A 13,449-nucleotide genomic window follows, 5' to 3' on the forward strand; every position below is an offset into this window, starting at 1 on the left:
GGTTGTCCATAGGCTTGTGGTTTTGCTAACCTGTTGATCTGTTTTTGTTTTTGTTTTGTTTTTTAATGTGGGTTTTCAAAGAAATTGAAAATTATGCTGCCACTGGTCCATCTTCCTAAAATCCGTCGAATAATATGTTTTTAGATAAGGTTTTTCTATTAACAAATATGTCATGCTCACTGTGGAATATCTTTTTAAGGAAGGACTCCCCATGGACCCATCAATCAAAGACAAACCACTGCTGACATTTTAGTGTATTTTCCTCATGTTCCTTTTCTGTGCACGGTATTTTTGCATAGTTGTGAGCATAATGAATATAGAATTCTATATTCTGTTTTTTTCCCATCACATTATAATTGCTTACTATTACAAAAATTCTTAAGTATTATTGTTTGGAACTTATGATAAATCTATCATATGGACCATCCATTATTCACCTAGCAAATCCCCAATAGTTTGGTCAATTAAAAAATTTCTTACAGGTAATAGTTTGTTCTGAGATATGTTGGTATATCCCTACAGAACAATTTGTAATCCTATACAAGCTGCTAATGAGCAATAATAGCTATATCAGGAGCACAGCAGTTCCTAACAGGTGTTAATAAATGATTAACATTTCTAAAGATGACTCCTGGGACCACATTAATAATGGAGGAGAGAAGTGTAGTTGTCTCTATCTTGAAAATTTACCTGACCTGGTGTAGAAAACTTTCCCACTGGTGTTTCCTTTCCCCAGTGCTTACATTGTGTCTACTGTGCGTGTGTTTATATGCATGCATGTGTATATGTATGTGTGTGCGCCTGTGTATTTATAATCCGTTGTTTCTCTAGCCCAGATCTTTCTTTTGACCACCAGACTCAGATCCAATCATCCTTGCAAAATTAATACATATAAAACTCAACCCATTAACTTTCTCAATCTTCCTTCTCTTCTGTGTCTCACCTTAAGAAGTGAGTTAGCTTCATCATACAAGTCATTCAAAAGATTCCTGAGAGTCATTCTAGACTCTTTATCTTCCCTCCCTTCAAACCAATCAATCAATTCCAATAATTCTACCTTTTAATATCACTGGTTACTCCATCTAAATCTCCACACCCATTGCTACTGCCTTACTTTGACCCGCATCCTATTTCACGTGGGATATGGCTAGCATTTCCCAAGTTCATCGGTAATTTCCTTTTTGTTAAATCCAACTGGCATTTGGTCCTTCTCTACTATTGACAGTGCTGACTAATTCCTTCTTGAATTTCTTCTCTTGGTTGCTAGGACTTCACTCCAAATTTTTCTTCTTACCCTCTGACTAGCCCTCATCTCCTTTCTGTGCTTCTCTCCCTCAGCTTCACTCAATTGTAGCCATTGATATTCTCTTTCATTTTGCAATCTCCCATGCTGATCTTATTCCACCCACGGCTTTCAGTTGGGATGTAGGATGTTACTCTTATCACCATTGCAGTCCAGGTCTCATCTCTAAGATTTATATTTGGATACTTCAATATCCAAACCTCAAACCCAATATATTCAAAATTGTATCCTTTATCTCTAATCGCCCCCCCCCACCCCAAAGAAAGCACAACTAAACAAAATCCTGCTCTTCATCCTATGTTTTCTCTTTTTATGAACCATCTACACAGGTGATCAAGACAGAAACATGTGTGCCATCTTCTGTTCATTCCTCTGTCAACAACTACATCTAGTCATCCAACTGTGCCCATTCTAACTCCTTAATATCTCCTTAGCTTAACACTTAAATAGGACTCACAATCTAATCCTAACTTACCACTTATCTACCTCAATTCTATTTTCTATGTAACTGGCACAGTAATGAGTCTAGATAGAAATCACTGAATTTCAACCTCCATCCTTGCCAATGATAACACACACAAAGTGATGCTGGGAGGGTTGGGAGGGAAGAGAGGGAGAAGGGCAGAATACGATGGTAAAAAAAATATTTCCAAATCTTTTTCTTAGTGTTATCTCTGAAATCGCATCAAATAAGTCCAAAATCTATGTTACAACATTTGTTTGATGCTTTATTTAAACTGTTTTACTGGACATTTTCCATCTGTTAAGTTCCCTGAAAGAGATCAAATTACCTTGTCATACTGAAGCTCATGTTCAGGGAGCTTACACCAGGTAAACTTTCCAGAGGCCCAAACCTTTTAAGACAGTTTCGGAAATGGGATAGGAAAGCTGTCCTTTAACTATGTGAGAAGAAAAATTTAGGTTCCATTTTGGTCATTCCATTTTTAGTTTATTAATAGGATAAGGAAAACATGCACATTATAAATCAGTGCTCTGTTGAACAATGTTAACAAACAGCCAAGTAAGCAAAGGGTTGAAATTGCTGGCTAAAATGAATTTTGGGTGTTTCCAGTTACCAAATTTCCAGAGGCAAAGGGGAGAGACATCTGGACCCAAATATCTACTTTATTTGGGACTTTTTTTTCTTTTGTAAAAGTAGATGCCAGATTAAGAGAACACTTGCTGTCTGCTCCTTATGGTTTTTTGTTATTCCCACAAAGACAAAAAAGAAAGAAAGGACTCCCCTCTTCTACTTAGTCAAAATGTTGTGTTTAAGTCTGAAACATGCTGGAGACTGCTTAAAGACCTATGAGCACTAGCTCTGCCCCCAAGACACTAAGAAATTGGGTGGATTCCTGCACCTCTGAGGTCCTTAATTTCTCGCAAAATAAGAAAGCTAGACTCAGTACTCTCTAGTATTCCTTCCAGATCCACCAATCTGATGGTATTCATTGCGATTGCTCTTGAATGAGGCCATGAAATGAAACCAGCTCTGGTGCGCCCATGTTGCTTATTACACCTGTGAAACCCTGCTTCTCCAAAGTGTGAGACACTTGAGCAGCCTCATGCCATTTCACATAGCAGGGATACAGAACAAGCCTCTAGTACTTCCAAAGGAATGACACAACCTATCTCGAAGTGATTCACATCATCCTCGTTTTTGAACAACCAAATGCTAAGAAAACATACACAACAATCTTCATTGACGTTAAGGCTATGAGATGAGGTTCCTTGCCAGTGCTTGGGACTATGGAGAAAAAGCATTCGAGAAAAAGCCATCTCCACCACTCAATAGTGAAATTAGGGTGCAATGCCCATCACAGGGATACCTAACTCTCTCTGCAATCTCTTTGCCCTGAAAATAACCCAAGAAGCTAGTAGTGGGATAAGTACTCCCCAGGACACATATCTAAGGTCGCAGGCAAAGACAGGTACAAGCTGCCAGAATGGAGACGGCTCTTCCTCAGCCCCAGCTGGAGGCAGGCTACGCCGGGTTCTCCAGGAGCGAGTCGGCAGATACCCAGGGCGTCCGCAGGAACAAGGTCAGTGCGCGTTCCGTAGGTTGCCGCCCCGGGCCAGGCCCCGCCCCTCACCTTGCCAGCGCCTTTCGGGCTACGAAGGTGCGTGCGGCGCTCGGTGATTGGCGGCTGCCCGGCGCTGCCCGGCTTCCATTGGCTGCCTGGGCCTCTTTGTTCCCGGGCCCCGCCGCGGGCTGGCTGTGGCGGACTGGGCGGCGGAAGTTCGACGGCGCCGGCGAGTGGCTGCGGCGGCGGTGCCGGGGTTCCCGCAGCTCACTCCTCATCCCAGCGGAGCCCGAGGCCAGGCGAGCCTGGGCGTGAGATCGCGGCCGGAAGGAGGAACCCCTGGGACACCCCAACATGGACCTGGAGACGAAAGTGAAGAAGGTAAGGGGGCGCGGTCGGGGGGCAGCGGCCGCCTCACCTGCGCGGGGCGCCGCCCCCTGGCTGCCGGCGGCGCGAATCGGCTCCGGGGCTCGGGAGCCCCGGGCCCGGTAGCCGCCCCTCCGGGGAGGAGGGGCAGCCCGGCGGCCCGGCTAACTCCTGACACCCCGGAGCGGCAGAGAGTTGGGCGCGCGAGGGCGGGCGCAGGACATTTCTCTTCCGTCTGACCACGTCCAACGGTTGGAGGTGTTGGAAACTTTCCTCAAGATGTTTCAGCCGCTCCTGTGCCTCCCCAAAAGAAAAGGATGAGTTTGTGGCGAGTTTGGGCGAGACCATAACGCTTCTTCCTGTCTCAGGAAGTTCAACTTTGTGGTTTAGGGGCAGTGATGTGACTTTGACAGCTCAGACCTCCTCCCCTCCCAGCCTGGCTGCCCCGGGCTCTCTAGAGTGAGTGCTGATTTAAGGCACTTCCTTCTCCCCCGCGGCTGGTGATAACGTGAAAGGTGATGATTTTGTCTTTCGGTCATTCATTAGTTGACTTACAAAGCGCTGCCTCCCTCTTAGGGAATTATCTCTCAAAGAAAACATTCTCCCTCGTTGGCAGCTAGCCCCAAGTGGCGATTGTCACCAGTGCTTTTAGCGCCTGGAGACGTTTCTCGCCTGGCTGCCCCCGGGCGTCAGGACCCACAGCGCTACCTGAGCCGCTCCCTGCTTATAGGAGTCTCATTCTCCTGGGAGCAAGGGGTGGGGACCAGACTGTGACTCAGAAGGAATGCTGATGTCACATTCCAGTGTAACGTTCTGTGCGAAAGGTCTCACTGCAGATAATTACTCATATTTACTTTGCGATAAATTTAGAGTAGCTGTCCCTTATCAAATAGGGAAGGAAATTTTGCAGAGAGAGAGAAACGGGAAAAAATAGAACCTCATTTTCTTCTCTTGCCCACTAGCGTTGCCAACAGTGCTGTTATTTCATCTTCTAAAGACAAAGTTCCAAACTTGAGCATTAATTCTGTTTCATGCCCAGAATTGGCTTTTTGAAAATGTATGCAAATGCAAAATGTTAGGTTAGGAAGCTACTGAAAAGTAAAAAATTGCAATGGGAAAACAGGTAGTCCCTTATGACTAGAACCAGCACTCAAAAGAGAATCCAAGGACAGGAAAACATCATGTAAATCCTAAGAATTGCATTCTGTTCTCTTCCCATTTGGTTTCTTGTTCTTTTCTTTTAAATGACCCTAGTTTTTTTTGTTAATCTTGCTTGCCACCAGGAAGGCATTTTGTCTGCCCCTTAGTTAGCCTTCTGTGGATGAACACTGCTTGTTTTGTTTTTCAAGTGTGTAAGAGCTACTTAACTTCATACTTGTCTAAAATTTGGGGGTCTTGTTTGTGCTTTTAAGTATTGATTCAAAAACTACTTTTTAAAAGTCAGCATCCTTTAGGGAGGAGGGCAGGATGAATAGGCAAAGCACAGAGGATTTGTTAGGGTCCTGAAACTATTCTTTATGCCGCTATAATGTCATTATATATTTGTCAAAACCCATAGAATGTACAACACGAAGAGTGAACCCTAATGTAAACTATGGACTTTGGAGGATGTTGATGTGTCAGTGTAGGTTCATTAGTTGTAACAAATGTACTACTCTGTTGTGGGGTATTGATATCGCAGGAGGGGGCAAGAGGGTAAATGGGAACTCGGTACCTTATGTTTAATTTTGCTGTGAACCTAAAACTGCTCAGAAAAATAAAATCTACTTAAAAGGGAAAAAAAGTTAACATGCAAAGGTTATTTTTAAATTGAGACAAAGAAGAATATTTCTGAGGGAGAAAGTCCAAAGAATTATGTGTGCTTGCAAGGGAAAAATCCAGACATTATGTATAAACAATTTCCTTAGTTTCAAATGTGGATTATGATAGATAATGCCCTTGATATATAGTGTAATTTTTCTCCTCCATCTCCCCTTTACTTTAAAAGGTTATCTTTTCATCCAAGAAATTTATCCTTCTCTCTAATCCTCCTCCTCCTCCCCTTCTCCCACCCCCAAGAAAAAGGATTCCATAAATGTAAAGCTTTTACAGGTAATGCCATGACAATAACGAATTCTTGTTTCGCCGCTTTGTCATCACTGGTGATTCTCAGGGTAGAATCCTCAATCAGTAAATTGGAAACTACTAAAAGACCTCAGATGTCCAGTTTGACTGCCAACCCGTACCCTCTCAGTGCCTTTGTGGGACCCTTGACAGACTTGCTGTTCTGTGGATTTGACAAAAAGTTTCCTAGTACAAAGTTTGGAGATCCCAGGAATACATTTCATAGTCTTTGCCATAATCTCAAAAAGAAACGTGCATTCCCTTTAGAAATTGTTTAATAACACACCAAAAGAAGGAAATGTTACAAGATTACCTCTGATCTACCAGCAGAACCTTCTCACCCCATTTTGGTACCTGGATAGTTTTCAGGTCTCCTTTCTTTTTGACTTGGGTATAGAAGGAAAGTAGCACACAGTTTGAGTGTACCTTTAGAAGAGCCAGGTTGGAAGTTGGAACAAAGACACAACCACTTAAATAAAACTAACTTTGACTTGTGTTTTAAGATACATGGCATTTTTTCCTTCTAAAACCCTTATAATGTTGATTTCATAAGGAATTTTCACCCGGCAGTTGAAAAATGTTACCCTTTTTTTCCATTAACGTTTTGTGTAAAAAGAGTTAAAGAGGGTTGTCTTTACTCTACAACAATCTGGGTGGATGATACTATTATAGGATTCTTGGTCTATAAAAGGAGAAGTTGGTGTCCACATCATTTACACACATTGGATTAATTACCAGTTAAAACTCACTATCACAAAGACAAGGGGTTTGTTTAATTAAATTTTGCTATATTTTGTTTTGTTTGAGGTAAGCGAGCTGTTGCTAGGATGTGGGAGCTAGTTTGGTTATACGGAGTTTTCGTTTTAATAATATTTTAGAGTAGAATTTGACTTTTATGTCTTTGCCCTGTCTTTTGAGTTATGCGTCTAGATCTCTTCCTTATATCTTAGGTCCCTTCATTGTAATTGACTTTATGTAAAGAAAAGCCCATGTCTGCTTGGAAAAAAACAATGGCCTTTGAGAAGCAGAAACAGTGTCTCATTTTGTGGTGAATGGTAAATCATGGCCCACAGCCAGCTGTTTTCCTCTTTCCTTTCTGTGTTACTGTCTCATGAGAATCACTTTTTTTTCTTTCAAAGCATACCGGAGAGTAAGAGAACTCCGGTATTTCCCTTATGCTGCCTGGAGTTGCTGTAGGGCTTTTAGTTTCACACCTCATTCATTTTTTTGCCTTCTTTCTAATCTCTGTCTTTTGATCCCAACATCTTGCATATTTTTCTTAGGACTGTTTTCTTCTTTCTTCAATTTCATTTTTAAAAGATGAGATGCGTTTTAAAGATTGCAGGTCACTAAAAATCCTCTTTCTCAGCATCCAAACTTGTTTTAAAAGTTTCTGTCATCAGCCAGAAAAACATAGTGAAATCAAGTGATTGCAGTTGGAAAGAGTACTGATCCACAGAGATTATTTCTATTAGAAATTAGAATGAGCCTTTTCTCCTTGGTTGCCCCTGGTTGAAGTGGAAATGGCAAGTAAATGGTGATCTGGATGCTCAAATCTACAGTTTGATTCTCTGCTTGAAGCCATTCTTGCTGCAAGAATCATTGGCAAGGCTGAGGGTAAGGGGAGGGCAAGGTACTTCCAGGGCTTTGCCTTAGAGGCAGTTCCTCTGTCTCAGAACAAGTACAGAAGAAAGTAAAGTGGTCCTAGCTGGGCTTTTATCTCCTTCTAACCATGGTGTGATTCATTACATTAATTGGGTATGAAAAGTCACTTTCTCTAACTTGCCCTGAATATTGGTTTGAATAGAACTGTAGTAGGATTTCTATTGATTTTGTTCCTTTTTGCTATCCTATGAAGTAGAATTGGGGACTTATGTTCCTACTGGCTATTAGCTGTGTAGCATCACCTTGCACCTTGACTTTGCTTGCACGTCTACAATACTAAATCTTACTCATCCTTCAAGACTCTCCTCCAACCCCATGCAACATCCTCCAGGAAATCTTGTTCCTAGCTAGATGCAAAATGTCTATCTTCCAAATTCCCAAAGCATGTTATCAGTAACTCTTAAGACAATCATCACTTTCTTTCTCTAGATTTTAATTTTCTTCTTACCTGGAATGCAAGCTTCTTGAGAGATGGATTCATATCCTATTTATACTTGCATAGTTATTTTGTTTGCTGTTCAGTCTTATAAAGTAGACCTTAGTCTCATTTTAAGGAGAAAGAAACTGAGACTTAGATAGGTTAATCTCAAACTGGCAGAACCTAACTGTGGTCTTGAACCATAGTCTTCAGAATCCATGCTCCGTCCATCGTGCCACCGAGCCTCAAGGTCCTCTTATAGCCCTGCCTTGCTTACAAAATATATAGTGGATGAATTACCCTAATATAAAAAGAGAAATAACAAAAGGTACATTTCAACATTTTTGTGTGTTTAAAGAAATTATATTGGAGGAAGTGGTTTCTATTCCAATAAAATTACCACCCTGCTGGTTTTCTATACTTTATATTTTATCCATGTTGTATGTATGCCCTTTAGCATAAGTTGTTGTTGACCTTCTTTGGACAGAGACAAGTCTAAATAGAGTAAAAGTACTGTGAAAAGGAACTGCTGGGAGACTTTTATAGGCAAAGAAATTCCATAAGCTCCAATAGTATTCTGGACCATATCCTCTAGGATTCTTCCAACATCCCATCTTTTGTTGGGAGCCATGGTAATGCTGCCACCTTGCTACTTAATATGGTCCTGAACAGTATTGACCCTGCATTTGGCTCTCTGCTTTGGGATTTCAACCAGTGACATCTGGAACTGTCTAGGGGCACTCACGGTTGGGCTGTAGAAGAGTCCGTTCTACCTGCTGAAGTCCAGAGTTGATAGAAAGCCTTACACATGGCATAGTAGGCTAAACCTCTCCTTCCCCTGGCAAAGTGCTCAGAGTGCCATTGGAATGGCTTACCAGGCAGCTAAGAAGAGAGCAGTTAAAAAACAGACGAACAAACAAACTCAGTGCTGGGAGGAGAACTGTTTTTTGTTGTTGCCTTTGTTTTAAATTTCCCATTCTTCATTCAAAAAGATCTGTTGAGAAGCAGTGGGAAACACCAAAATGACAACTATTCCATGAAGTTCTCACTGAGCTCCAGGATGATACCAGCATTGTGAGCATGGAATTAACATCATGGACCATCAGGGAGTAACAAGAGTTACTCTGAGGGGCCTACTTAGCACAAAGAGAATGCTAAATTAGTAAAAGAGAACTGCTTCCTATGTTCTTTTTCTGAGAACTAGAAGTAGGAATACAGTTGGCCCCATGCTAATTTGAATGTAAGCTTTTTGCAAATGAAATCACCACAGTATGTGCAGAAATTACGGAAGATTAGTGAGTACCCAGTATATGTAAAGAGCTGTAGTGTATAGAAAGGTCTTCTGTAGTATAAAGTAGTGTTCTCACTTCTGTTTACCAGTATGTTATCATTAAAAATACTCTGGGCTGAGAGTTCGTAGATCTGGATCCACTCTAGTTTTTGTCATGTTGGTCACTTTGGATCTCAGTTTCCATACCTATAAAAATCACTAGGGGCACCAAGTGATTTCTAAGATTTCTCCAAACCTCATGACTTTTCTTGACCATGGAAAGTGTTATCAGTAGTTTATCAAGTGTAACAGTGTTCCACAGAGCTTAAAAATCACACAAACCAAGAATACATAAATATATGTGTGATTTTAGTGAAATGGCTTAGTGTATAAATGTTATACTTCTGTGAATTCTGTGAGGAAACCTATAGACTAAACTGAATAATTTTTTTCATAAATTTTAGCTGTTTTTCATCTTGTCTTAATTAGTTCACTTTTTTGATATTTGTGGGATAGTTGAAAACATTAAGTTTAATTAATTTAAATCTGTAGTATGAAGCTTCAAAGGCATTTAGTAGGGGTCAAATTCAGCCTCGGAGTGATGTATTGCTTTCCTTGGTATTTAATTAGAGGAAAATGAAAAATAATGGAACTTTTATTGTCTTTAAAAGTTCTCTCTCCCACAGTAAGATGATTCATTTAAAAACTATGTGGGTACTTTTTTATGTGCCAAGCACTGTTGTAGACTCTGGGGGTATAGTATGAACAAAAAAGACGAGGTACCTTGTGTTACAGAACTTACGTTATTGCGTTATTGCGAGGAATGCTAGAGCAAAAAAGGAAATGAAAGTAACAAAGTAATTGATAGAAAGTAAGCACAGTTGGAATTAATACCCATCAGTGAACTCTTTACGCATCAGCAGTACACTACATCTCTAACAGTGGGCAGTTTTGGTGGTGATTCCTAGCGTTGATTCTTGGTTTTACAAATTTTATAGTTAGGGATTCTTATTTCATTTATGGCAAATGGAAAAGAAATGAGAGAGCACCTTTGATGTATTAGAATGTGAAAAGTTCATAAATGGATATGGCTGTACTGATTACAACCTTACAGCTATAAAGTATGCAAACTGAGTCTTCTTCCTGATTAGGAATGCCTTACAGAAGAGTCATTCTTGGGTCGTGTTTCCTGTTTGCAGTCATTGCTAATATTTGTTTGGTAACTACTGCCATGGTAACCGAAACTATGATTTTAAAATCCGTTTATTAGATCACTAATATACAGTACATACAGGAAATTATTTTGCTGTTTATGATGTGATATTCAGGGAACATTATGTAAATTATGATTATGAAACCAACTTTTTCGAGGAGAAGAATAATTAGAGAAACAAAAGGCAAACCAAATTGAAAACAGGTTTCAAAACTTCATACTAGATTTTCAGGATTTTAAGGAAAAATGATTTGGTAATTGATAAGTTCACCCCTCTTCTTTGAGAAAATATCCACGTATTAAAATTTGCCTTAAGCACAGTTATTAAAGGATTAAATTTAGAGGTTATGCTTCTCAACTCTCCAGCTTCAGTCTTTGACTCTCCTATAAAAGAGGTCCAGTCAAATTTAGAGTAGTTTCACCAGGTTTTCTCTGAGTGCCCTATTTACCCAGCCCCCTACTTAAATAATGGGGAATTAGAAAGATAAGGATATGTATGACTGTAATTTTCTAATGCAGGTTCATGCTGTGACCCTAAAATGACTTAATTGCTTTTCTCTCCCTTCCTTCTCTACCAGCCACTATAGTCACTAATCATTTTTCTGTGGCAGAAGTATTAGGAAGGAACAGAAAGTGATAGAGGAATGAACCACAAGAAACTCACTTGGGTATAATTTGGGAACAGTACTGTGAAAGCATTTTAATGTTTCTGTCACATGAATACATAGCTATAAATATTAGTTGATTCCAGGTATCACTGCTTTTATTTTGGTCATGTTCAAAAAAGGAAAAGAGCATAGTTTAAGATTGCCAATTCCTGTAATCCTTAGGTGGTCTGCTAAGAATGGGGGACTGCTCCAGTTCGAGTAAGGCTTGAGGCGGGGAGCTGTGTGAAGCCAGGCAGTGAGGACTGCTGAGATCTCATCTGCTAAATGACAGCAAGGCTACCACTGTATGAACAGATTTAATCTACGAAATGCTGGCTCATCCTCAAATCACGAATGATTCTGCTTGTGTTTGTTATAGTGACATTCTGACCACCTTGCAAGACTATGAAAAGGGGTTTCAGGGTGTCCGTTGCATAGCTTCTTATCCCAACAGGGAGCCTGGCAAAAAAAAGAGGCTGAAAGCCTAGCACAGATGCCTTGGTGCTGAGTCCATTAATAAGTCTGTAGCCACAGTGAACTTGTCCTTGCTTTTTTTGAAGATAAAGTGATATCATGTTTCATTGCAAAATGATCATGAGAGATGTGAGGTGGATGCTTGTTTCTATGATATAACATCATGAAAGCCTTGATAGAATGAGTCACAAAGTAAAGGTAAAGAATCTGTTCTTTCCTTCATGGGGTACTGGCCTACAATAAAAATAATTGAGAGCTAAACAAAAGAAAGTTACTCTTTGTTTTCCATAGAGAATACTAAAAGTGCAGGTTAATGTAAGACTACAGAATGTCAACTCCATTTCTATCCTGAACTTGTGTCCCTCAAAGCACTGTGACGTCAAGGAGAAAAAGGCAGGCAGCCAAGCTAGCCAGTGGGCAAGACAGATATGTAAATTAACTATAATTCTGGATAGTAGGAAATAAGTACTATAATACAGTGTTTCTCAAAATATCTGTGGTGAGGAACTATTTTTTTTTGACTCTGAATGTGTCATGGGCCAGTATTTTTAAAAACACAATAAAAATGAATTACTTAAAAAACAAACCAAGTAGGGGCTATCCTGATAACATAGTGGTTAAGTTTGGTGCACTCTGCTTTGGCAGCCTGGGTTCACAGGTTCAGATGCCAGACGCAGACCTACACCATTCCTCAAGCCATACTGTGGTGGCGACCCACATACAAAATAGAGGAAAATTGCCACAGATGTTAGCTCAGGGCCACTCTTCCTCAAGCAAAGAGAGGAAGATTGGCAACAAGTGTTAGCTCAGGGCCAATCTTCCTCACCAAAACAAAAACAAAAACAAAAAAAACAGGTACAAGGCTAATTAAAAAATTATTGTGTCAGACATAAAATCACTGTGAAATGGCTTAATAATTCCTAATTGCTTACTCACAATTTCTTTATATGTCTCATCACAGACTGTCACACTTTAAGTAGCATTACAGTAACAGGAATACAAACAACTATTATGAAGTCTCGGGAGCTAAAGAATTAATTTAATTAGGTAGATTGGGGGTATTTTATGGAGGAAACAACTTTCAAACCAACTCCTATAGGATAGATAAGGTTTCGTTAGTCAAAGGTGACATTCCAGGAAGAATAAATAGCATGAACCAAAGGACATGGCTGGGAAAGCTCAGTAAACCCCTAATATTCACACCATTAACATTCTCAGTTTTGACTATTCTAAAATAAAGCCAAGGTTCGTGATCTGCAGTAATTTGTGGTTTTCTCAGGTTACAGGTTTGAATTGAGGAAGTGTGTCAGTGAGCTAGTGAGGATCTATACCTCTATCCTGATCTTGGTTCTTATTTAATACACTGTGTCATCTCTTGAGGTAGAGGAGGAAATTCACACTGGGGTCTGGCTGATATAGGCTAGGCATGGCTCCAACTTTGGTTGGGACCATTTTGGCTCCATGTATCTTTCATGCTTCTTAAATCATTGGATACCCCAACCACAGGAGCACATTCTAAGCCTCTGTTCGTGCCACAGTGGTCAATGTCCATGCTCAAAGTGAAGAGGAGAAGAAGTCTAATCTAGTGGCTATGAGCCTATGGCAAGGGTGTGGATGTTTAATACTACTACCTGGAGTGAAGAATTGGGATCATTACCTCAGTTTACCACATATTGTATAGTGGGATTTTTGAATTTGGGGACTTAAGTATACTTTTCTGAAGGTCTCGCCTGTATCAAGAGTCTGTTCTGAGAAGATACTTTGCATAGTATCACAGACTACTGATATTTCAAAGCAGTGCAATCTTTGGCCTTCTGAAAAACTGGAAAGGAAAATTAACCTTGCAGTATCCCTTGATTTTTAGAGGGTATTTTTTCAATCTAGTCACACTTCTGTTAGTTTTAAGACACTGACCTTTTCACATTCATTCCAGCCAGGTCATGTGATCTCCATGTCGTGTGAAGAA

General features: G+C 40.3%; 1 protein-coding gene across 1 annotated transcript in view; it reads left to right on the top strand.

Annotated features, from left to right (window-relative positions):
* Positions 1-3,568: 3,568 nt before the first annotated feature.
* TES (testin LIM domain protein) overlaps positions 3,569-13,449 on the top strand; it is a 44,899-nt gene continuing 35,018 nt past the window's right edge. Inside the window, exon 1 of the mRNA XM_044763501.2 lies at positions 3,569-3,708. Within this exon, the coding sequence (XP_044619436.2) occupies positions 3,682-3,708 (27 nt within the window). The 5' untranslated portion in view covers positions 3,569-3,681. The remainder of the gene's footprint in view (positions 3,709-13,449) is intronic.

Source organism: Equus asinus, chromosome 1 (assembly GCF_041296235.1).
Source record: "Equus asinus isolate D_3611 breed Donkey chromosome 1, EquAss-T2T_v2, whole genome shotgun sequence".
Taxonomy (NCBI): domain Eukaryota; kingdom Metazoa; phylum Chordata; class Mammalia; order Perissodactyla; family Equidae; genus Equus; species Equus asinus.